General features: G+C 48.1%; 1 protein-coding gene across 4 annotated transcripts in view; it reads right to left on the bottom strand.

The window, feature by feature from the left end:
• meis2a (Meis homeobox 2a) overlaps positions 1-26,668 on the bottom strand; it is a 76,771-nt gene that overhangs the window by 17,423 nt on the left and 32,680 nt on the right. For 2 of the 4 annotated variants that reach the window (XM_086154975.1, XM_086154994.1), the window contains exons 8-9: positions 26,079-26,224; positions 6,240-6,316 (exon numbers count right to left, since the gene is read on the bottom strand). In XM_086154975.1, the coding sequence (XP_086011101.1) occupies positions 6,240-6,316; positions 26,079-26,224 (223 nt within the window). The remainder of the gene's footprint in view (positions 1-6,239; positions 6,317-26,078; positions 26,225-26,668) is intronic. The other 2 variants (XM_086154984.1, XM_086155003.1) reach the window with 1 other exon arrangement.

Genomic DNA, 26,668 nt, shown 5'->3' with positions numbered 1-26,668 from the left:
CTTACCGTGGCTGCCCCTGTGCATTAAGCTACTTGTTCATGAGGCAGCATCCTATACTTTCCGTCTCACTATCACCAACCTTTCTTTTCAAGTTCTCCCTCTCTCCTTCCACAAATGAAATAAATTAACCTACTTTCCTTCCTCGCGTTCTCCTTGAATTCTCCCTCTTCCACATTCTCACCCTCGTGCCCTCCCTCACTCTCGCTCTCTCTCACATATTCTCTTTTTCATTCTTTCCCCCTCTACATCTCTCTCCCCGGTTCTAACCCCTAGTACAGAAATTACCATCTTAAAATAAAAAAAAGGGAGGCTCACCCACGCAAACGCAGATCGACTTCATTTCAAACGCAGAGCCCTTGTTATTAAACGACCCACCAATAAAACCAAGCTGTTGAGGAATAAAAGAGCCAAAAGGAGCAGAGAAGTACAAAGACCCCCCTACCGCCCCCTTCCACCCATCTCTCTCTAATGCTTTCTCTGTAATGCTTCTTTCAGCTCTTTGCCTCTCTATCTTGCCTCGTCTGGCTTCGTTTCTCCTCGCACGCATCCGTTGCTGGGAGAATTCCACACCCTCGGAGAGCCACGATGGGAGAAGGAGTTTCAAAAAAATGAAAATAAATAGAAATCCCGGTAATTACCCGACAGTGCCAGGTTTATTAACGCGGCATATGATGTTTTTTGGGGGGGCGAGCGAGATTGTAAACACACAGGTGGGCCCTCGGCTGCCACCGCTGGATGTTCGTGGCACGCTTTCGACCCAAAGTGCCCCCGGTGCTAATCATCCCCAAGCGTGGGCCTTGTGCCCACATAGTCAAACATACACACACACACACACACACAGTGGTTATACTCGAGAACACATAAACACGGGGCCACCATTTGACATCAGCTATTTATGACTTCCACGGCCAATCCTGCGAGGGGCAAAAGCGCCTGGGTAGATCCTGATTGCGTGGCAAAGAAACATGAAGAGACCCTCCGCGGCAGCCGCCCTGCTCCGTTTCACTTTTCCAATAAACGAAAATATGTTCTTTTTTTTTTTTCCAAATGCGATTCTCCCTCCAAAACAGATAAAACGGGATTATTATTACAGCGCTGAGAAAGCAGCCAGATCGAATGAACTTAACGGGTATGGGGTGTTAGCGGGGGGGGGGGGGGGGGTGGCACTTGGGATCTGACAACAGAGTCAATTCTGCTAATTAACTGCCAATTAGCGGTCCCTAAATGAGAGGGATCATGATGCTTGTGTTGGCAGTGCCCCGATACTCTCTTTCTCTCTCTCTCTTCCTCTTTCCTACGGTCACATGTGCAGCAGCATGCACAGACACACCAGAGACACAAACACACAGGCGGCTGCAGCCTCTCCACGCTGTATATTTAGAAAGCGAGGGGCATAACATGGCCACCGCTCGGAGTCCCCGGTCGCGGCCATAAAAAGGCCTGACATTTCCATCTGCGTCAAAGTTAGACTGATAAGCCGACGGCTTCAGTCGACCGGCCTTCGAATGCGGCGGAAAAAAGGGAGAGACAGAATGTGAGAAATTCAGACTCCGGAGCTTTTCTACCCCAATACCGTTTGAAATCTGGAAAAAAGTAGAGGCCGGTCCGCCTTTTGCAGAACCTTTTATGATACATTTGGAAAATATTAGTTATTATTTTGCATTTCATGATGGGCCAGGCCGCCAAACCAGAGGATCATAAAAAAAAAAAGCCAAGAGTTCCTAAGTGTCTCACTGGGCTGTGAAAAGGGGGCCGGCGTGTTTGGCCAAGTAGAAGAACAAATTTGGCTTTGCTGTATATTTTTCTTGTGCTCATTCACTAAAAACAAATATATTCATCAGTGCAACGATATGTTTCGAATGAGCCGGTAGCGTAGTTTACCTATGTTGAATTGCTCTGAGGACTCCTGGCTCTGCTTGGTTTAACTGTGAGGGGAATATGGATTCCATAGTGTATACGAAAACAAATGAATAAAAAAGGAGTGCTTTCAGCCTCTATGTTTATTTCTTTATTTTTCTTTTTTTTTAAACTCTTACGCACATAGTCTGACACCGCTTTTTAACATCGAGATCCTTTTTCAAAACACTCTTTAGCAAAAGGAAATCTGTTGCGAACGACGCACGCATAGATATAAACATGGGCAATTTCATTCGTAAGTAGAGGGCTGGGGGGGGGGGGGGGGTTCAAGGGGAAAAAAAATAAACGCATAATCAGTATACCGTGCCCTCTCCTCTGCGGCCAGAGAGATTTAGCCTATTTCATCGTCTCCCTGGGCACAGGCTGCCTGGCGCCGTTGTCTGGCAGATATCCTTCCCTTATCATGTGACCTGTGCTCCGAAAGGGGGCAAAGGTTGGCCGAGATCCGCCCCTGTGTCTTAATAACTCACTCATTGTATCCCTTTCTGCCGCTAATTAGAGCCTCTCCCTTTTGTGTTTTGGTGTGTGCATTTACCCGTGTGTGTGTATGTGTGTGTATGTGTGTGTGCATGTATTCCCCTTGGGCTTCAGAGAGGAGGCATAGAAGTAAAAATAGAGAGTGGCTTACTGCCTCTTTATTGTTATTAGTACTCCCACTGGCACAGCAGTCAGTCATCGCAGATGCCAAGAACTGACATATTTGCGTTCCCTCTCTCTCTCTCTCTCTCTCTCTCTCTCTCTCACCACACACACACACACACTCTCTCTCTCCCTCTCTCTCTTTCTCCCTCTCTCTCTGACACACACACACACCCTCTCCCGCTCCCCTCCCTCTCATCCGCCATGGAAATGACCAAGTGGCCGACTGCGAGATGACGGAATAATGAGAGGACGATTTCCTTCCTTTTTTTAGATGGCGTTTCTCTCAGGCATCTGTCATCAGTGTCATCCCTCATGCGATAACCCAGCCGTGTTTATACGTGCGTAGGCGTGTGCATGCCTTGCTGCGGTGGTAAATAATGGCAGCATTACTGGTATGTGTGTGTTTGCAGTGGTAACCGAGGCCACGCCGCGCCGCGCCGGGTCTGATGCTGAGACACCAAAGGATTTGGTCAGGCCTCATTTAGCTCAGACTGATAGAGGGACATCGGGAGCTGCTGAGGCAGGCAAATATAACGCTAGATACTGTGAACGGTAAATGCTCCTCTCGTGCACCTGAGTCTGACGTCTCGTCAACTTTCCCGCTCTCACAAAACATGCGCCATGTTTAAATTCACGCTGTATTTTTTTCCCCCGTGAACAAATACAATGCGCTCTGGATCTGCAAGCGGAACACCGGTGGCAAGAGCAAACACGGGACCCAGCGCTCATCTAATGGTACAAAATGTACACTCGCAATATCTCTGTACATTGTGAAAACGCTTCGAGTCCCATTAGTGACATGCACGCAAACACTCGTGCACATGGGGGGGGGGGGGGGGGTACCATTAAAAAGGTAATCAAGTACTCTGGTGAACCGGTGGAGCGAGATAGTGGACTTTAACCTTTTCTTTTGTTCCTTATTAACACCGGACAGCTAATAGGACATGGGTTATAAAAAGGTGAGGCTGTTAGCGAATAGCATACACAAGATATAGACGCGTCTTGAGTGTGGCCTTTGGTACCGAGACAAAGGGAGTTCAAAGCAGCTGCTTTTTGTGTACAGGTGAGCTGCAGGTAAAGGTAAAGGGAGGGTGTCACTTGGTATGGGGCGAGGGGGTCTGACGGTGCAAAGAGGGGAGGGAGCGAGATGCACTCTCTATTGACTCTAACACAGAGCACCCTTGTGCCCTTGCTGGGCTGCAATTGTGCCAGCAGACAAAGCCCTGATTCAGCACATCCTTTCCCCGAGGGAGAGCTCTGGAAACCGAAGACGGTGGCTTCACCCTCCCCACCACCCCACCCCACTCATCCTCTGCTTCTGTCTCTCCCCTGTGTCTCTATCTCTTACGCTGGTAATGTGGCAGCGGCTATGCATCAAAGACGACTACAGTCGTGCAAGGGGCCAGACAGGAATTTGAAGAGCTTTTTTTTGTTGTTTTTTTTTTTTAAACAGGAATTGCATATCACTGACTTTTGTGATATTATGGGTAAATAATCTCTACAGCCGCTGGAACTGGAAACCGAAGGGGGAAATGTGACGGCATTACCCAAACAAAGTCACCGCCTTGCCCCGATTGTTGGGCGAAACACAGCCGAGGCATCTTCTCACCTTGCCATTTCTGTCAGTAATACGACAACGTCATCGGCCGACTTCCGACAGAACGCAGCGCGATGACCTATTTTCATGAAACGGACGCGATGAATTCAGACTAGATATTTATAAAGTAACAAATAGAGCTTGATTGCCGGTAGAGACTATACGGCTGGTGGTTCAATACCCCAACCTGCCTTCTATTGCCTTGTCCTGTGTGATTTGTACAGAAACCACACCAGTGGGAAACGCCTTTACTAAACTAGATTCTCACCTAACATGAGTCAGCACTACAGGATAATCAATATGCTGAGTCATTGTAAAAGTTTTTGTAACATTTTGTGGCTCAAATCTACATTTCTTAGATTTGAATGTGAAACACATGGACCAGTTTATGAGAACACGCACATGTTGCGGTCAGTCGTGACAACTGATGGACGACGTGTTTCGCTGACAAGGCAACTGTCAATGATACAACGCCCAGCCGCGCACGCCCGTGTGTGTGTGAAGGCGTTACCGGCGCAAAGTTTCTCTCTGTATCAATGCATCTGGGGGTATTTCGTTCCCTCGGCTCCGACGGGCCGATAACCGTTGGTGTGTCTATCGGCGCCTCGGGTCTGTCTGCTTTGCTCTCTCGCTTCTCCCGGGTTAGCGGACTATTTCTGTATTAATCACCATGACACAGGCGAGGCAACTCAATTTTCTGCTCCTGTAGGTAAGGTGCCATGCGTCCCGAAACGGTGGCACAAGGCATGAAACAGCCAAGCGGGGGCTAATCTTTGGTTACTGGTGTAATTGAAATGCTATCCACACTGTAGGGTGCATTAAAGTCTGATAACGGCGTTTCCTGTGGCCAATTTAAGTAGCTTGACTTCTCCTGGCTAGAAGGGAATAAAGCAAAGTGTGAGAGAGCGAGGGAGAGAGAGAGACAGAGAGTGTGATGGAGGGGAGGGAAGACGGGGAGGAGGGAGGAGGAGGGGGAGGAGGAGGAGGGGGTGATAGATAAGGCTGACAAACCGGGCTAATTCTCCAGGCATGTTTCTCATTGTGATCCGGGAAAAATGAGAAAAAAAATGAATCACAGAACCAAAAAAATCAATTGACCCTCGGGTGGCTTGTCAGGCTGCGAGTCTGATAAACCTAAAAGCTTCGTTAATGTCGGCCCGCCTGTACCCAACAGATAGAGCACTTTGTAAATGAACCCGCTTTGATAAATATATTAAGGAAAGCTGTGAATAAAAGGCACAGACTTGTCATTTGTAAATAGAACCCCCGCTACATGGAATTAGAATGATAAAATGGGGTTCCATATAATTAAGTTTGTGTAAGACCTGAAATCCGTGCAAATACCTTCCCTGAATTTTGAAAGGAACCTGTCAGTTCAATTAATCTGAACATCACCCTGAGAATGTACTGAACAAAATTAAGCTGCAGATAAAACCTGGGCTAGTATTTTGATAAGTAATTCCTGTATCATTTCTTTGCTTCTGTGATCATTTTATTTAATCCACCACCCCCAGTTATGTGCTAAGCCATCTACAAAGGCCCTGCTGGCCAGGCCACCACAACCTTAATCCACCATATAGCTTCTGTAAAACAGGGGTGGGGGTGGATGGCAGTTTGGCATTTTTTTTTTCCTTATGGGGGCATCGGTGGCAGAGCTAGGTACGGTTTAGGATGGGAGGGCGGGGTGGTTACGGTGGGGGGAGGGGTTGTATGGGTAGCTTATGATTTGCGCCTTTCTCCTTTAAATATAGCCCGCTGAATGCACGCGCATCAAACCACAAAGGCCACCGACTTAACCGGGTAACACTTTGCCGATAACTGTAACACCCCGGTAGCTTACACATAATAACGTTACAAAGGTTGTCTGCGTGTACGTCTCGACGCAGACCTGTGTGTGTGTGTGTGTGTGTGTGTGTGTGTGTGTGTGCGTATACAACACGGGGAGGGCTGTACATAAATGGTTTTCACACTTTGGGAGTATTAGCCGCTTTGGCTGGTGGGGAGAGGGAGGCTAAGGCTTTTGAAAATGAAAGGCAGAGCGATGCTGGCGGTGGAGATAGGGCGGGCAGAAATCTTGACTCACCAGTTGTTTACTTGTAAGATGGTGAGACCTGTGTCTTGGGCTAGCTGCTTCTTCTGCTCTTCAGAAGGGTATGGGTGCTGCAGGAGCAAACAGAGAGAGCACACACGCATGAAATCCAGATTTCCATACATATTCAGGCATGAGAAAGCACTCGTGAAGAGGGCAGGACATTTCCCCTTCAAGATCCCGACTGTTTGCGGATTACTGTATGTGCACAACACATCCCCCCCTGTTTGTTGTATTGTGTAACCCGAAACCGCACCTTTTCGTGACCTCTACCCAACCCTGCTCCTCCCATGTTCGGTATAGACATTCATGGCATACACATGTCAACCCACCTATCGACGTGCACGCGCACCCACACACGCACACACACACACACACACAATTCAGCGGTTACCCCTGCCTGAGCTGGCCAAACAAGTTTGTCAAAAACTGTCATCTTTGATAACCCCCTTTCTTCACCCCATCTCCGCCCACAAGCAAATAGATTGTGCAGCCGAGGAATGTATAGGGACGCTGATGCACAGTCCAACAAGACTTTCAAGCTTCTCGTAAGCGGATACGAATGGGAGCGGCCGTGTGCAAATCTTATTTTTGAATCTGTCTGACACACGCCCGGCTCGCGGGGGTTCCATCACGGAAGGTATGCCCGCGCTGAAAGAGAGGAACGCCGTGAAACGTCCTTTTTACCTGAAAATGTAATTCTGTGACCGGGACCGCAATGATACTATTTGTGTCAGGTTCAATCTAGAGACTATAGGCTGATATAAATGGCAGACCTTGGGGCTGCTTTGCTCCCTGTGGGCCTGCTATGAAGCATGACAAAACAACAGTGATCGCCGGTGACAGATGTCTTTAAGGGCCAGATTAGGAGTCGGGCTCACGCAAACGAAACAAATGAGACACTATGCGTTTCATTCAGCCACTGCAGACTGTGTGCACGCATGCACACAGTCACATACACACACACATACACATGCACAGAGACATATTCATAGACCTGACACCTGCTAATCACAACACAAAAAAAATCCCCTTTTAGAAGATGAAACTTAAATCCCTCTCTATTTTCAGGTGGTTTCAAGCTCCATTAACATTCTTCCCTCGTTGAAAGAAAGCACACTGAGCCCTCGCAACTTTGCGTCGTAGCTCCTTTTCAGCGACGCAGGTAACCGTCGCTCCTAAACGTGTTTCTTGAGCTGCTAAAATAATCGCACCGAGGTAAGGTTTCACATCAGCAGGGGAAGTGGGGCGGGTGGGCGAGACCCCTACCTGTCTGAGCGCGCAGTCGCTTTTAATTAAAGCACGGACGCAAAAATGGTTTGAGGAATGTGTTCAATTAATGACAAACAAGATTGAGATTGGATAAATAATGAACCAGGTCTGTACGGAGGGATTAATCTGATTTGCGCCGGTGTGTGTAGCCCCGTTTTCATATGCAAAAATCATTAACAAACGAAATATGATAATACCCACGTAGATATGCATTTTTTGATTGCAAGGTGTTGACATTTCCTTGGCTGGAGAGAAGACGGAGCAATTTCAATGAGTACCCTGTTTGTGCATGTGTGTGTGTGTGTGTTTGTGTGTGTGTGTGTGTGCGTGCGTGCATGCGTGTGCACATGTCCACGTTCATATGCATGTAAACAAGCAACACAAAACCATGCAATGTCCGAAGAACACGTCTACCTCTGTTTGCATGCGCGACCATTTTGAACAATATGTAATGGCAGCGCAGCCTCCCGCCCTCCCCCTCTTGCTGATGTTTTCACATTAGCTGTGACCTCGGTCATGATCACAACATGCTTGCAAATACAGCAGCACGCACACACACACACACACACACACACACACACACACACACACACACATACACACACTCCCTCCCACTCTTTAATGTGTAGGCTCACTACACAAACATGTACACACACGTACAGACAAGCACATACATAGAGGAAGAGAGAGAAAGAGAACCACAGATGATATTGTATGGAGGTGCAGGGAGAGGAGCAGCTGAGATTGGAAATGGGAGTGGGTCATTTACATTGTATTAAGGTTTCCTCAGCCTCTCAGGCCCAGGCCTGGTCATCAATCGCCTACTGTCAGCCAGAGCGCGCTGTAGCCCGGTGATAAATACACTGGCCAGCGGCGCAGCTCGTCCGGCAGCCACCGCATAATGAATGGTTTGAACAAACAAGAAAGATGTCTCATCAAGGAGAGTGAGGACGTTAAAGCCCCCCTCACACACAAAACCCCTGAGTAAGGAGATTTACTCTGACCACATAGACACGACACTAAAAAAATCCTATTTAATGTGGCTGATATACCCCCAAGCCCCCCCCCCCCCCACACCCCCACTCATTCCTTCCTTGTGTCAGCCTCAATTGGCTCCTTGAAACCCTTGTACTTCCATGCTTTTCCAAGCTCACACATGGAAAAAAATCCAAAACACACACACATATTGTTTGTGTGTAGCCTCTCTTTACCTGCCCTCAACTTCGCTTCTTGCCCGTCTAGCTAACACCCACCCCCAATCCGACACACACACATACTTTTTTATGACTGTGACTGCAGGCCACCCACACTTTACATCGTTGCAGCTTTCCTTAAAGCATGGAACTCTCAAATCTCAGCTCCAGAACATGGTTGTTGGCACACACCATTTTCAAAATGACACACAGACGCACACACAAATGCACGTACATGAGCGGTGAGCCGACATGGTGGGCTTGGTGGTTATAAGGCTTCAGCAGCCGTGAAATTGGAGAACGACTATTTAGACCTCTGAGTAACCTCTTAATGTTAATTGCCTCAGTAAAAAATAAATAAATATATATATATATATATATATATATATATATATATATATATTTGTGTGTGTGTGTGTGTGTGTCTGTGTGTGTCTCTGTGTATCAGTAAATCATCCATAAAGCACAAGTCAGTTTATGAAAAGCGTAAATGCAAGATAACAGGTCGATGAAACAAAACGCGAAGAGAACAGTGAACATGTGTGGATGGGTTTCTTCCTGGAGATGTCCTTCTCTTGCTTCCGGACACAGAAGGGCATGATTATTTAATGCACCAATCACAGAAGAATCAAAGATTGCATTGATAATCTCCCTACCGGCTTTAGTTCGGCTCAATACGTTCAGTTACAAACACCGCGGCCAATATCCTTAAAAGCGGATTGACCACAAAACATAAAACAGCCAGTCTATAAATAATTAGAGCCAGAAATAAGCAGCTTCAATTTGTTCTCCAGGCACAACTGATCGAAACAGCTTTGTTAATTACGTTGCAGTCTGTTAATATCCTGAGTCGGCACTATCCTGATACGTGCCCGTTGTGTCGTGTTTCCAGTCTGAGCCGAAACGCACAAAAATCAAACACATTAACGCACGGCTCAGACGCAGGTGGATCACATTCTGCCAGTCATTGGGAATCATGCTCAGTGTGTGTGTATATGTGTCTGTGTGTGTGTGATCGACTGCTGGCTAAATTACAGGGTGTGATGTGCTCTGTGCTCTCTGATAGTGCTGGATGTAATGGCTCCTGTGGTTGCTGAGCATTACAAGCTGAGGTAACTCCATCATCCACTGTGCAGCTCTTAAACCCCCCCTGAGCCCAGCTTGGCATTTCACCATACAATAACCACATCTGCAGCCGAGGCCGCTCCGACTTCCCTCCACACCTCACGCCCGCCGCGCCTCCGATCTAGTCTTTCAAAATACACCTTGCCATCTATCAAATTCATTTTCTCCCGATATCTATGTGGCGCTGGCCTTTAAACCCGCCGACTGATTATCATCCGGCCGATTCATTTAAGCTTTGCCGCCGCCTCTCCCTCTGCCACTTCTCCCCCATTCTCTGAACCCGCGGTCCCCTTGCCTCACCAGCTAGTGGACCCCATTGATGAATGACATCATCAGTGTATGACATGAGTTATAGAAGTAGGTCACAAGGTTGCCGCCGCTTGCAAACCTATTCCATGCTAATGACTCCCAGGAAATCACAAGCCATTGGCTGTTAACCCTGCTGCCACTGCAACACAAAGGATTTGCTGATGATGATTGGGGTGATTTAGACCTAGTTATTTTATCTGTAGGATAAGGTTACATTGGCGTGTATATATTTTCATAGTGAAAATTTTTAAGCCCTGACTTCATGCGATAATGTGCGAAAAAAATGAATTGATTATCTATTTATTTTTTCACACGTTGATTTATTGACATGTTTATTTACATATTTAATTTTCTGTTTATTTTTTTATTTATTGTCATTGCCGTTGTTACGCTGATGTGTTGGCAGCATTTGACGGGCTATGCTGTGGACCCATGGTGTAGTTTTACAGCCATATTATATCCCCGCATTTCCTTTCATATACGGCTTCCTCTCATTGATTGGAATCTGATTTGTTTTTAATCAAAGTGACGGGAGGAGGTTTATAATATTCACTGTCAGAAATGAACGCAATCAAATGCAGGGGTGACATTTTAATATGGAATCTGCATCGAGCGGAGAATAAGATTGGCACATTTTAAATATCACGTTGCCGTTAATAACGCCACGATTGGCTTCGGTGACAAATGACACAGAACGCGTATCAGAATTACCGACAGATCAAAAAGATGGGACAAACAAATACGGTTGGAGTTTTGAACGCACGATGACTGTTTACTTTGCACGCTGCAATATCTAGCTTTAAGCGGCAGCTTTCTGACAGATCTTTAGTGTAATACGTTGACGAATGCGAATTGAAAAAAAAATGGCTGACCGCAATAAAATTAATAGTAACTATTATTTTTTCTTTTTCAACTCCTACATGTTACCTGCTAAAACTCCTAATGTTGTTTGTAATGAATGTTTACTAGCTCTTTTGCATATTTTGAGCTAACAAAGTTATAAGCAGATTAAGTCAAGTGTAAAGGCAGTTTTTGTTCTTTACCATTAGTGTTCTTCATCTTCTTTTTTTTTTAGTTAGGCTCTCATTCCCCTTCCTTGTGTGTTTCAGGAGACTGGCAAAGGTTGAGTGTTTGTTTTATTTATTTATTTTTTTACTGGAGAGCACGCCTCCTCAGAAAAGCAAAAAAAACAAAAACAAGAATCTGTGGCTTAAACCTATGCGCGTGCACACACACACACACACACACACACACACACACACACACGCACGCCAGTGTTAAAGAAGCCCCACCCATTGGCCATCAAAAGTAATTAATGCCTACCTCTAATAAGTATCTACGTTACGCTTCGCACAATATGAATTCACACGCCGGTATGCTTGCGTCTTCCTCTCTGCAGCTCCGGGAGCTTACAGCAAGCGCGCTGCCCTCTGACAGTAAAACAGTGATGATTGCAAATACAAGGAGGACTGGCGAGGCCTAGGGCATCTGTTATGGAGCAAAAAAGGCCCCCAGTTTGTCTGTCTGCCTCTTTGACTAGCTGGCTGGCTGGTTGTTTGGCAGTGTATCAGCACTACTACTGCTGTTGCTGCCATGGCCCCCCACAACAATTGCTGGCTGGGCTCCTGAAGCCGGCTCCTGGACCCCGGCCAGCAGCCTGTTTGCTCTACACCATTAATTTATGTTCACTGGAGATGGCGCAAGGTTGTAGGGAAGCTCTACGGCATAACTCTGCAGCTCGCCTGCCAAACTACAGTAAAAGCGAAGCGGGCGAGAGGAGTCGGAGGAATGAATGGAGGGAGAGTGCGAGGATGGAGCCCTGGAGGATATGCGAGATATAGGCGGCTGATTGTAGCGAGCTCCGTGAGGCTAAATAGCAATCACTCCCACGCCATCCCCGAGCACCTTGAGACTGAGAAAGACGTTGGAGAGCAACATTTTTAAAACCCTACCGTGCGCGTACTGCCATGAACAGAAGGGTAGAAATATAAATAAAACACGACTGGACCCCGGATCTATCGGCGGTGGAAGGCAAACTGTGTGGTTTTTCTTGCTAACCTGCTCTTATTTGTGGCCCACAGCTTTTGAAAAGCCCGCGTTTAATCATCAGCTCAAGTTCATGGCTTCTTTTTCCACCGCCGCTGTCCTTCCAAGAGGAGGAATACGATCCTCCCATCATTAGAACGGGCGAGGGGGCGGGGGGGACGGTCTGCTCCCGTCTCCACTCCCTCTCCCACCGTACTCCATATGCCCCAGCAGCTATCTCTTTCTTGCTCTGCGCTAACCTGCCTGGCCTCGTCTTGTATCCTCTCCATTCCCTTTGCTTCTCATCTCGTCCCCCTCTTTCAAAGTTTCCGCTCCGGCTTTAAGCCGGGTCCTAGAGGGCAGGAATTTGGCCTGGTTTTTCAGTCCGGTCTGTTGGCTTTGTTGTGGTAACTGCCTGCTCAGGGGCACCGGCTCCGCTCGGCTCTGCTCTCCAGCTCGCCTGATGTCAACGCGCAGCCACGCTCGCCGCTTTTTCCCCGAGGAATCTTCGAGACGTCTCGCCGCAGAGACTTTCGGGTAAAAAAAAACAAAAAACAAAACAAAAAAAAAAAACATGATGCTTGCATTCCGCTTGTTTATGTCTAAGCCTATCTTAAAATTCACCTGTTTATCAGGATTACGCGTGACAGGAGCGTGAAGTTAGCGGCAATTTATCTTTAGCGGGGGATTTTCACGGCCTATAAATACGTCATGAAAATTTCAGGTGGAGGCCGGAGGAACACCCCGTTTTGCCTGCGTGGGAAAACTTCATATCCACGCCGCTTGCTGGTGCGGCCGGTCATAAAGCCATTGGAAGCACATGCTCGGCGCACAAACCACGCCTCTGAATAAACTCCAGCACTGCTCAATGATGTATGCACACATTGTAAAAAAATAAATAAAAAACAGTGGCTTTCTGACAGGGTGAGAGGGAAACTCTTTTTTGCCTTTATTTCCCATAGCTCACTGTTCTTTCAGACATAAATTAAGATAAAAAAAAACGACAGGTCATTTCTGCCGTCACCTTTTAGTCCGATATTGAGAGCTCGGGGGCTGCGATCCAATAAAACACAAATGATTCGACAACTGGCCTAAATCATTTTACAAGTTTATCAAGAGTAAAGAAAGACTGTAAAACGCAGTTGGGACGACGGATGAGACAGTAAAGCACTTAGAGAATGAGGTCTGCTGATAAACGCTGTTGGGAAAAGGACTTAATATTAACACACAGGATCTCTTTAAGTTTATCCCTTTTTTTTCCCCATTGTGTTCTTTAGACTTTGTTTGACTTCCCTGAGTCAAAGTAAAGTGGGGCTGATCTTCAATTGAAACTGAAACAGATTAATTTGTGTGGAGATCGACAGACAGAGCAGGAGAAAGGGTGGGGGGGCGGGAGGGGGTCCCTGCTCAAATAGAGGCTTCTGAGAGTTTCCACTTGACGGCTCCCCCTTTCATTGTGCATTAACTTAATGAGCATAAGTATTCAAATACACAACCAGAACCTCTTCCAGCTCCCTCTCTCTCTCTCACTCTCAATCTCTCACTTTCGAGTCTCTCCTTCTGTCTCTTTAAGAGTCTACATTCTGCAGAGAAAGGCCAGCGCGTTCTAATGGCGAAGCCTGGGGACACGGCGGCGAGAGCGCAACCACTTACAGACGACAAAACAAGAAACGCACTCCCTGCCCCGCCGCCCGCCGCCCCCCTCGGGCGAGCTATGGAATGTCAAGCCAATTTGGGAGATATCATAGGACATTTGTAATGTCAATTTTTGTTTTTTCGGGTCAAAAATCAAAGGAAAACATGGCGGGCGACATTTGTCCATTAGCCGGGCACGCGGGGGCCAGCACACCTCCTCCCTTTGCCGAAAAACAGCTGCAGGGGACACTTCCTGTTTGCTAATGATGCTAAATGTGTTCAAGTCACCCATGTCAAATTCTCTCTCCCTGTGAATGGACAGCTGTGTTGGAAAGAGAATTTATCCCCCCCCCCTCCCCAGCCTCTCCTCTGTGAAAGAAGCCCTCAGCCCTGTGACAGACACTTGGGATGGCATCCCCGCCGGTGAGGAAGAGTAGTGGCGTTGAGCGTAAGCATAGGTGTGATGGCGCCGAGTCACGAGTACTTGCGTTAAAACGACAACGCTGCCCCTCCCCCCTCGCCTCAGCTCACCACATCCCCCAAACCCCCAGCCCCTACCTGTAGAGCCTCCGCTCATTGACCGAATACAAATTTACCACGTCCTCCGAGTCGCCCCTTTCAACCGTCTCTTCGTCGTTTTGCAACACCGGCAGGCTCTGCGGGGCCGCTCAGGCTCACAAACGGCCCCTGGGATCTTTTTTAACTTCCTTCATGTTTGTCAAAGAACAGTTGACGTGTGCCTAAGTTAAGAGAGGAGGCGAGGAGAGAAGAAGTTTAGGCCTGGTTAAAAGCACCCGCTCCTTAAGTGCATTCTTATATCCTCTCTCTCTCTCTCTCTCCTTGTAGTGCTCTTAGGCTCAATCCTGCCCGGGGGCCGAGGTGACCTTTGACCCGGCTGGCCTGCCTGGCTACAGCCCTCTCGTTTGTTAGGGGCTTTATCCACTGACAAAGCAGGCAGGAAGTTGGCAGTCACCCAGCAGCCCCATGGGAGGATGACCATCAGCTAGCTCAGCTTACCGCTTATTACAGGATGGTGGGGAGCATGTGTGTGTGTGTGTGTGTCCTTGTGCTTGCATGTGTGTGTTTGCTTACACCTCTGAACTTGTGCATACCGTAATTGCACGTGGACAAACGCGCTATTGCGAGTGCGCGACTGGCACATGTGCAAAAGCAAAAATCAGAAATGTGGCTGACCTTGATTTGGCCCGGCGATTTTTTTTTTTTTAACCGCACTATCTGGCAATACACAAAAAAACGAGCCCTCGGCGCTAAAAACGTCCCCGTCTCCGAGCTAACCCGATCAGCTACGCGTGTTAGCGGCAATCAGGCAAGCTTCCAGCCGACGGACCCGGGGGACCCCCAGCACACTTCGGCCTCGCTGCCTCCTCTTCCGCTGCTCGTCAACGGATTCGGAGCGGCTCACTAAAACATTATATCACGAGACACTTCAGTTTCTCCCTCGCCACTCCATAAAAGTCAGGTAATTCATACTTCATTTATATACCTTCCCATTAATAAAGCTGATGAACTTTTAACTCCTTAAATCTAATGGGCCATTTTGCCACGGCTGCCATGCCTGCCTGCGCTTGCCATTTTCTCCCACCCCCCTCCAACTCCACTCGCACGTCGGAGGGCGCTAAATCCACCGCCGCCGCTAATGTTGCGATGTTTTATGGCTGACGAGAGGAAGGGAAGGATTTTGAGGTTTTCCCCGCTGGAGACGAGAAATGACACGTACCGTACGGTAGATTTAAGGTTTATCTCTCCCATTTCCCATTGTCTCTCTCTCCGTGCCTCTCTCTATCTGGGTGCAACAGAGGGTCATTGACCTCCGGGCCTAAAGCAAGGCATGATGGCTTCCCAGCTCCGAGGCTGTTGACAAGCGTCTGTGTTCTTTTCAACAACTCGTTGAACCGCCACCGCCGCCGCCCGCCCCGACCCCCGCCCCGCCACCCCTTCCCTTCTCAGGAATGTAACACAACCACTCACTGAGGTAACCCAAGCGCCTCCCCCTCTCCCATCCTTCATTTACAGAAAGAGAAAGAGACAGAGGGAAAAACAAGAGTCGGCGCAAAGACCAAATGGGAGTTTCAGACAGCTGTCCCCCGTCTCCCCATCTAACTCTTGCTGCCGCTTCTATTTCTCCTCCTTGCTTTAGATTTGCTTGGAGCCTTCTGCCCGTGGAATAATTAATGATGCAATTGAGCCAAGGAGAGGACTCTGACCAGCGGGGGCCATTCTTGAATGCCCGGGTAGCCGTTTTACGGCGGACCGGAAAATAGAAAGAGAGAAAGACACGGGGAGAAAGAGAAAGACATAAAACAGTCAGATAGTGAGAGAAGGAGATTGTTGATAGTCTTTTTCCCAAGCAAGCCTTAACTCAGTCTTCCTCTGTTTTCGAGCCGTCTTGTCTAATCCTCCATCCCCATCCCCCTCTTCCCTCCATCCTGATGGAGGGATTGTGGGGCCTGACCTGTCTGGTGATTGATGGTAATGTCTCAGGAAGTCATTTTCCCCGACAGCACCCCGCCGCCTTTCACCAGGCCTGGTACAGAGGTGAGGCCATCACATGGATCCTTTTAACTCTTTGCTCTCCGGCGGCCCAGGTCTTTCCGACCCATTTGTCTCACGCATTCACAACCAGATCCCTCGACGCTACACGCGCGCACACACACACACACACACACACGCGGCCGTCTGCGTCAGTGTCCAGACCGAGACACGTCGTCTAAGGAGACGCGTGATTAAAAGGTTGGAAGAACTGTGAAAAGAACAGTGTCTTTCCACAAAAAAAAAAAAAAAACAAGGGACATCTTGAAGTGGATCTGCAATGTGGCCCCTAATTCAGGTTGCTGGGGATGGATCCCCCTGACTCCATTACTGTCAGCGCTTACCACCTCCATTATAGCAATTAGGACGTGGTTCCAACACTAGGAATGCTTTGCTATGCTCGGGAATTGCTAACATCTGCCGTGCCCCCCCTCCCTCCCCTTCATGCGTCAGACTGGAGTTGTCTTTTCTTAAACACACAACGTTGCTGCAGTCATATTCTCCCCCCTCCCGTTACTTCAACACTTCTCTCCACATTTATTTTCTTAATTCGACTCAAACTGTGCCTTAAAGAGATCCCTCTCTGTTTGAGTCCAAATAACCTAAAATGATCCGTGAAGAGGCTCACTGTTCCCATTTTCAATAGGCTTCATTAGTTTTTAATATCGAGCCAGGGAAAGGAGGGGAAAATGGCATGAAGATAATCAATGGAAAGAAACTGGTAGCCTATTAATCTCTCCCAAAGGATTGTGGGTTAGTGCATGTTCTCGCATAGGCAAACATGGCTGTCTGGTGAACACATCTGTCTGCCTGGATGGGCTACTTAATGAAACAGCCAGTGTTTGGCCGCTGAGATGGATGTCGTTCAACCAGTGAAAAATGAGTTCTCTCTATCACCACACTGAGGCAGAGCCATACACGATAGGGCTCTATTCAATCCACCGGAGACCCGGCCGTGCCCCACCCCCGCCCCCGCCGCCTTGTAAGAGCGGCTCAGACAATGAGGATGCAGGTCAGGACGAGCAATGCATGACCAACAGAGCACGGCTTCATGGAGATCATATCGGGGAAATCCTAATGTGAACAAGAGGTGGACTGATCTGGGAATGAGAGAAGACTAAGAAAGACTAGGAGAGAGGTAATACAGTAGGAAGATAAAGAAGGAGAGGGGAGGAGCGAGGCGAAGGCTGAGCCGCTCAGGGAAGATAAGCGGACCCGCCGAGTGTGAGCGATGCAATGTAGTCACTTTGTGAAATGTGCGGCGCTTGTGTTCATAAGACTTCACAAACGCAGCAGCGTGCGTGCGCGTTAGCATGGCTTTCGTACATCGCGGGGGTCACGCGTGCGTGTGTGTGTGTGTCTGCGCATTTGTCCTGACGGTGTCTTAGGTGACCCCTGGTCAGGGAGTCCTGTAACCGGAGCCGGCCTCCGGTCGTCTCAGTGCGCTAAACAGCCACCTGAAGACAGAATTAGCCATTGTGACCCGGCCCCCGAGGAAACCGAGACACGCCGCCGGGGACGAACATGAAACACACACTGTCACGTGTTCAGCCGGGACACGGCCAGGTGGGAAGAGATCGACGCAGATGAAGATAGAGGCTTTAAATAAGACTGTAAAAAGGAGACGAGAGGGGACAGGTGGCGGCGGGGATTGTAAGTGCAAACAGGACACCTATAAGAGGATGAATACAAGTAGGATACAGTATAATGGCGTGTGAGCTGAGGCGAAGGTGTCAGTAGTGTTTGCCGTTGTCTAGTGAAAACAAAGCATCAGAGCATAAGGGGATTGGGCGACCCAGCCCCGCTGCCTTGTGGTGGCTGAGATTTGTGTCGGTATGGAAATTGATGCCTGTCAGGCTGCCGATGACTCAACCCCCCCGACAGGATCCGTGCACGTGTGTTTTTCTGCATGCACACGCGAGCGAGCATGTCGCACCGTGACAAATGAGCACCGCTTAATTTGTGACTGATTATGCGGTTCTGTGGGTGCCCTAAACCTCTTTGAACTTGTAATTGCCCCTGGATTTGGTAATGAACATTAAGAGGAGGACGGGGGGGGGGGTTCCAAAAAAAAAAAAAAAACGTGTGGCTAATTACACATTTGCACCCCTTTTCATTTCTCCATCTTCATCGCTGATGAGAAAGAGGAAAAGGAGGAGCAGGAGTTGTGGTAGGAGGATGTCTGCCAAAGGGGAGGTTCTGGGTTGGGAGGCATACGCTGCTGTTGTCGCCCTCTTTATCTAAATAATTGTACGAGCCGGTTTATGGGCTTTAGAAAGGTGCTTTGTGTGTCAGTCGCTACAGCCCTAGGGATATGTGAGACTAGCTTTCCCCACGATCAATATTCAGAGATTCACATCTGGAGCCAAGGCCTGCTCTGCTTAGATTTGGGTTTATATATTTATTTTTCTCTTTATTTGATTTCTTTTTCTGTCTTTCTTTGGTTCTTGTTCTCATCTATATTTCAGCTTTTTTTTTTTTTTTTCTTTTCCTTATCAGCATGTGGCGGAGCTATTTTTTGATACGGCTTTGCCGCCTATAACACTCATCTGTATGGGTTTACATGATCTTGGGGGAACGTGGCCACGGAGAAATTCAGACGTCTGAAGTGAACTAGGTCAGCTATGTGGAGAACAGACACTAACAACACTTCATGTATATGCTAGGTAGATGTGCCAGAGAAAAGAAAAAAAAAGAGCATTCTGGGTAAATGGCTGTGGCGCAGGGAGGGTCCACTGAGGTTAGTGGAGGAGGAAGAGTCGGAGAAAGGAGCAACAAATTGACCCGCTCAGCCTCTGTGTTTGATGTGGACTAGGAACTTAAAAATCAGTCCATATGTTCCGAGAGGCAAACAGAAAGGATATCAATAGGGGAAAAAAAAATAAAAAGGTGAGGAAGCAGGGGGGGCGGGGGGGGCGGGGAGGTGAGAACAAGAGACATGGCTCCCAGTTATAAGGACCCCACTGTGCAGGAATCTCACTGCTTGCCGCTGGACAGAAAATTGGGCAAAACAAAAGCGAGCAGTTGAGAGGAGTCTGAGAGGTGGGGAGTAAAATCCCACAAAATGTCAGGAGTGGGATTTAATGGAGCTACGGTCCCATGATAAATCAAACACTGAAACACATGGCTTGTTTTTGATTTTTACTCAGCACCTCCATCCCCGGCCCATTTCTCCTCACCGCTCTCCCTCTCGACTTTAGCCAGGTCTGCCGCCTCCTCCGTTCTGCTGCCGCTGCCCCGCTTTGCATTTTCTTCTCATGGTGTGAGATGCATATCAAAGCAATGCGGGGCAGCATTGATGAGGCCCGCAGGAGAAGCTCACCGGCCTCCGCGGTCCCCCGCGTGCGGCGGTCGTAGCCGTAGAAGGTTTTTAGCCACAACACCGCAATCGGCTAGCCTGCGGGGTTGAACCCAAATGGAAGGGGAAGGGGTAATTCAAGGAAGCTGGCTCCGAGACGTGAAACCGAAAATCCTCTTACACATTTTTGTTATGAATAAGATAGCCCCAAAAGTGTACATGCGGAAATCAGCAACAGCCATCTAAATAACCCCGGTTTTCCACCAGGGGCATGTTTGCTATCGCGACCTTGCATTGCCTGTTAGTTCAGATGACATCATTCGCTCCAATTTCACATATCGGCGTGGTCTTTGCAAATGGGCTGGTGTTATGACTACGGCGGCGCTGGATTGTTCCGCCGCATTGAAGGCAGATCAGCTCCGCGGGTTTCGCAGGAGTCTCCTCGGCTGTGTGGATCCACGTCCGCACAGCCGTGCCGCTCTCTCTCAAGTGCAGCAAGGCTATGAACCAGACTGCCTCCCGTTGACCCGGCTCTGTTTGTGCTCGGCTGTGGTCAAGGCATGTGTAGTCACCTCTGCAGGGGCCGGTCAAACTCATGTGGCCTCTCCCCACCCCTCATATCCCCCCGGCTTCCCCACTGTATAACCTCATTTAAGTATATGCGCAGCAGGGGAACTCTCATTTGTTTTTCCTCTATTGTTGCCTTACTGGAGGATATGCGCAAGCCGCCCCCCCTTTACAAACATCACACAAGCTCTAACAGCTTAACCACCTCAATGCAGTGGGAATATTTTGCAAGCAAATCCCTGGGTGAAAATACTAATATCTGCTTTTTCGCTTTTTTTTTTTTTTTTGTTAAACAACCTGCGTTAGTATACAAACAGGAATTAAACTGAGCAGGGATGAAAGGGAACCTAAAGAGAAGAAAACCTGGAGATAAGAGGGAGAAGTGCTAGAGATGGAGCTGTGACTGAATTTTCTTCTAACTCGTAAAACACTCAAATTCTTAGTACAAATATGAATCATATAGATCAAGGACTTTCATAAAAACGCGCGCCACAAGTGGTCAGGTTGCGCATCCGAGCCAAGCCTAACTGGCTGATGACTAGAGCTGTGACACATTTGGATTAGGGGACAAAGTGGTCCAATGTCACGGCATTCAAGGGAATCGGGCTTTACGCATTAAAACACTGCATTAAACTTTTATGATTGGCGACCGGCAATAAGAAAGTAACGTGCAAATAACACGTGTTCTAGTGTCAAAGCCGTGGCGCGCTAACACTCTGCACTGAGATGGCAGAACGGATGTCGCCTATCGTATAATTATATAGCCTGTGAAAATGCTAAGTCACTGGATCCCTGTTCTAGACTTTCACTCAGCTCCATCCAATAAAAAAACATCTTGTTAGATATGTAATGGTAAACTCTTGATGAGCTCTGAAAAGGAAAATTGGATTCTCATAAAAAAAAAAAAAAAAAAAAAAGCATTGACCTCCAGCGCTGGCTGCGTGTAAGTGTATCGCCTGTTAGATCTATAGTTGGGCAATCGCTCCTCTTAGGTGGCGGAGCCGCGGAAGAACAGATGGCAGACTGAGGGCTTATGTCTCTGTTTTCTTGTGTCGCTGAGCAGCCAACGTCAGAACACAGCGACTAGACAATTGTCCCTCCAACCACCCATCCCCACCCTGCCAAAGGATCCCCCTCACTGTCTCCAAGAAACCCTTTCAATGACTCCGTTACTGAACAACCAAACTCTCTTGTCGTAGTGTCACCAGTGTCTGGTTTGTAAACAAACCCCAAAAAAGCAATGGGGACTGTCATGGAGGCAGTGACAACTCTTTCTCCTCTACGTCCCACTAATAGTGACACATCGGTGGCCGTGGCGGCGCGCTAAACCGTCGCCCAGGTTGCTATGGGTGACTGGAGAGCTAACTTTTAAACTCAGAGGCAAACAAGCACATGACAGATTAGTATAGGGGGCCTCCTCCAGGCTTTCACCCCTGCGACCCTTCAGAGACCCCTCTTTACTCCTTCCTCAACCCTCACTTGCCATCTCCAAGCACTGCTACATATATATATATATATATATATATATATATATATATATATATATATTTATATTTATATATGTATATATAGATATACACACATGTATATATGTGTGTATATCTGTATACATATATACATATGTATATTCAGTTCCGTAAGAAGGAATATGTTGGGTATTGCAAACTGTTTGCAGATGTGTGACTCCACCAGTGACATGCCGCCCGTATGGGGCCAACGCAGAAGGATTAGAAGGACTAGAGGAGCTTAAACAAAACTGGGGATACAACAGGAACGACTATTTAGTCTACTCAAACAACATGCCCTCTCTTTTCAAACAACAGACTTGTACACTTGTTTATCATATGGGACAAACATCCGTTGCCAGGGTCTGGCTTTCGCTGCAGCCATGTCTTGTGAATGACCCTAGCCGGCTCTTTTATGCGCATCTATAAAGGGCGGTCGAGAGAGCAGCTCCCATAGGAGGGCTCGACCTGGCGATGACACCCTGTCGTCATGGAGACTAATTCTATGTTGGGCTGGGATTGGGGGTGGGAAGGGGGGGGTGTCACAAGTGTATCTAATGATGTTTGCAACACAATGTACTCATCCTGGAGTGGGATGTGTCTTCACTCTACTTGATCATACTAGGCATTTTTTGCCAATTTTTGCCTGGAATTTTGCTGTTTTTTTGTGAGCTTGCCCCCTCAGAACACGCTATGAGAGGAGACTTAAACAACGGACTTAGTGCATTCAATCGGATCCCGTCCAAACACATTCTTACTCCACTACACACTCCAAGGACTTTCCATATGACCAAGGGATGTATCATTTCCCTTTCAGGGAGCCCAGGGGACCAATACACCTGGCTTAGCAGCTTAACAGCATTTCCCCAAACACAGAGGCCAAAGGGTGGCCCAGGACAAAACCTGAGAAGCTTGATGCTTGAAAGGGCTACCTACTCATCTGACTGACCACTCTCTCTCTCCCTCTCTCTCTCTCTCTCTCTCTCTCTCTCTCTTCCTGGCTTGTTTCCTCCTACCTTCCCTCCAGTGTACGCACACACATGTGCATATTATCAACTGGCTCAGTTCGCTCCCGAGGTCCCCTATTTATTTTCATAGGTGTTTAACGGTTTACGCTGCTCACAAGACGAGGCCGGAGCCGGGAGTTGTATCTCTGTATCGGAGTGTTTCCTGTTTTCGGTGCGAGGCCGACCCCGGTCTTTAGAGGGGTAAGCGAGGGCCCGCGGGGTCCGGCAGAGTGTGAGCGGGAAGGAAGGCCACGGACACCGGGGGGCTAATTGTAGATTTCAGAGTTTGCTTTTCACCAAACAAAAGGACATTACCTCTCGCGAGAATCAGAGCGAAACTGCCTCGTGATTATTTCTCCGCCTCTGTTCTCTCATTACTTGTCTTCTTTCACGTCGCGTTCCGCTTTTATATCCCGCTATGCCATTCATCCTCCTGAAATGTGTCGTCCGTGCTTTTCGAACGCGGCAGAAAATTTCACTCCTAACGCTGAAGTTTACCTTTCTGATAACATAAGCTCCCTGTAGTATTGAAAAGCTTATACCAACAGTCTGGGATTTCCCTTCCCCTAATATGGCTGGAAGACATCCAGAAAGTCGTGGGGGGAGGGAGGGGGGGCGCGGAGAGCGAGAGAGAGAGCGGGAGGGAGAAAAGAGGGTGGGAGTGGAGAGACAGTCTTCTGTCCTCTAACACCGGCCGACATGTGGGGAATTCAAGGTTGCCGGTTCACATGCTTTTTCCGGCGATCCGGCGTACGAGATCCCAGCCAGGGTGACGACGGGGATATGTTTGTATTCGGGGATATTTTGCTCGAATGCCGAGAACCAGCGCCGGTCGTGGGTTGAACCGAGGCCACTTCAACCAGTGTGCGACCGTGGAGGAGAAAACCATCCCGTGACGTCTCCCATGAGAGCGTGTGGTCAAAGGCCGGGGAAAAAAGGTGGGAGGGGAAAGGGCAATTTCTATACCGAATCTAAAAGCCAACAGTTGTTACTATTGGCCCGTGTTGTTTTTCTGTATGTGAGGAGGGGGTCCCCATCCCTTTGAGCTTTTCACAGGATGTGACAATGGCTGGATGTTGAGAACATATGTAGAGAGCCCCCTGTGGCTCATGGAAGAGGAGCTCCATGCTGGCCCTGCAGTTTGAGAAAATACAAGGCCACTCCTTTCACTCCTCACCCCTCCGTTAATGAATGCGTGAATGGCAGAATGCTACTATAGGCCATTCAGGGGCCAAGAATTCACTCTCGCACAAATGCATCCCGCAATGGCAAATACATTTGCTTAACAAATTAACAGAAAGGAGACTTGGTAATGGGTGTGTGCGAGTGGGTGTGAGAGAGAGTTTATGGGTGGGAGAACTGGATGGTGAGAAAAGAAGGGGGGATAATTTAATTAGTCGTCTTCAGTGGAGAAATGAAGGCAGGTTAAAAGGGAGGGATTATTATTTGTACAAGACGGGGCCGCCGCCTCACACAAAAGCGACAAATAAAGATCGGCGCGAACATCTACGAGCGGTGGATGTGCGAAAAAGAAGGAGAAAGAGGAAAATAGGGGACGTGAAAGCTCAGCCCTGTCTGAATAAAGCGGCTCTGAAAATTGTGCCTGTGTCCATTCAGGTAACAGGCCCCTCCTTCCCTTTCCTCTCTTTCAATTGAATTTTAAAACAATTCTAAAGCAAATTGTTAGAGACTCTTCCAAGCGCCCTGGATGCGTCATTCCTTTTTTTCTCTCGTTCTCTCTCTCTACATCTTTTACATAGGGGAGTGCTGAGGCTGTGCGAGGCGTTCACTGGGAAAAACGCCAAAATCATGAGGACATTTCCAGTCTAAACTCACATATGGTGTGTTTATGTAATTTGTACATGTGTATATGAAGGTTGTATAAATTTTACTTCAATACAACGTTTTTTTGAGGCTTTTTTTTTTCACTCGTCCCCTTCATACACAAACAAGGCATTCTAAACCAGTGGGGGGAAGGGGGGTGGGGGGTGGGGAGTACCTGAAGCAGAAATTAATCTCAGCTGTCCTCAACCTCTGAGCAAAGCCTGATCTGCACAGTTTGGCGAGGGGTCTCTAGTCAGGGAGCAATGGAGCTGTGAACAGCTGTGAAGTCATTTTGATAATGATGAGAATAATAAGCATGCAGACTGGCGTGGCGGAGCTGCTAAGGCTTGCGAGGCTCAGGGCTTTGCTGTTGCAGCTTCACTGCTCCTGAATAGATAAAAGTGATTAAAGCACTCCTGATTATCCCTGACCAATATGTAATGGATTTACAGCCCTTTCAATTAGGCCGTATTTGCTGGTCACTCATTACTTGGGCTTTTGGTTAGGTAATCAGAGTCTGAGGGCTTTGGGCAGGGAGTGGGCACTGCCGATGGATGGTACGTGTGTGTGTGTGTGTGTGTGTGTGTGTGTGTGTGTGTGTGTGTGTGTGTGTGTGTGCGTTTGTGTGCGCTTTGTCTCTATACATGTTGCATCCATAAATCCAAACTGATGCTCTAAACCAAGTCGCTTCTGCATTCGTGTTTGAGAGCCGTCCCGTTTTCCCCTCCATCCCCCAGAAAAAAAGCCACACGCTCGGAGTGCGGCTTATGTGTCGCGGCCGGCCCTGCCTGAAATCTGACCTGGGCGGCAAAATCAATACGGCCTGATGTTCTGATAATGTTCTGACATTAGAGAGGGTCGGGGACATGTGGTTGATCCCTTATACTACAAATAGACGGAAAAGCAGATTGACGCAAACAGAGAACAGTTGAGCCGTGAGCAGTAGTGCGGCCAGTATGTTTTCAATGAGTCCTCATTTAAGTTGCATCAAAGTTGCATCATTTAGCATTTCTACTGTGAATAAACCAAACCGAAAAAAAAAATACGAGCTCGATTACATGTCGGTACTTCGGTGATCTTTGTTGATACTTAACGAGAAGGATCTTTTTGAATACCGCTAAGTGGGAGCGCCGAGCAAATCCTTTGTAAGAACTCGCGGAAAAAAAAAATTGCCTTCAGGTTGCCGCCGCCGCCCCCCGTGATTGCGCCTCTCCTAGTCTCCCTGAGAAAAACAAACAAACAGCACATTTTGAGTCGGGAGTAAATGTCATTGTTTGACGCTCCCCATCTTCCTCGCAGTGTGCTGAGCTGGGTAAACAGCCCGGGCTGATTAGATTGACCCAGCCACTGTGTCCCTTTGACAGGTGGCTGACAGGTGAGCATCCCGGCCATTCTGTCACCTCGTCAAACAGGACTTTGTGAGGTGTGTTTATTTGTGTGTGTGTGGTGGCAGGGGTGTACGTGCAGGTCCTTGTGCAAAAAAAAAAAAAAAAAAAGGAAAAGTTAAAGCTGTGCTTTCTTACCGTGAGGTGCTGGAACAGCCACGCCCTCATTATGTTCGTGGCCACCTTTGGGAAAATGCCACGCTTTTTCTGCCTCTTCTTATCCTTGTCTGGATCGTCGTCGTCCCCTGTGCCGGGCGATGCAACGCTGTTGTCTAAGCCATCTCCTGGACGGAAAACAAACCCAGAGTCAAATAACATCCCCGGACCACTCGGCGAAACTCAGAGGAGAGTGGCAGAATCCCGCTTTAGGATTTGTCGGGGCAGGAGGAGAGGCGCTGTACAGACAATCAAAGCGGACTTTGAGGCTTATGAAAGATGGATAAACTGACAAATACCACAGTTTATATCGGAAAGCGCAGAGGTCTGGAATGCTGCGGAGCAAAGCTGGCGATATGATGTGAAGATATGAAGGCTTGGGGGATTTGGATGGCCTTAGACGAAGGCCTGTACAGAGCACGGGGTTTTACACGGAGTCCTGGCAGGGTAGTCTACACCCAGGAGCACGGAGGAGGGGAATGGGGGTTAATGACTCAAGTGTTATGGTTGGACACCGAAACATGAGGTTTCTCATTCCAGTTATACAGCGGGAGAAGGAGGAAAGAAAGCGT

Source organism: Fistularia commersonii, chromosome 1 (assembly GCF_037954325.1).
Source record: "Fistularia commersonii isolate RoL2024-O1a breed Wild chromosome 1, RoL_Fcom_v1.0, whole genome shotgun sequence".
NCBI lineage: Eukaryota > Metazoa > Chordata > Actinopteri > Syngnathiformes > Fistulariidae > Fistularia > Fistularia commersonii.
The sequence above is the reverse complement of the archived record's forward strand: the minus strand, read 5'-3'. Positions and strand labels throughout refer to the sequence as shown.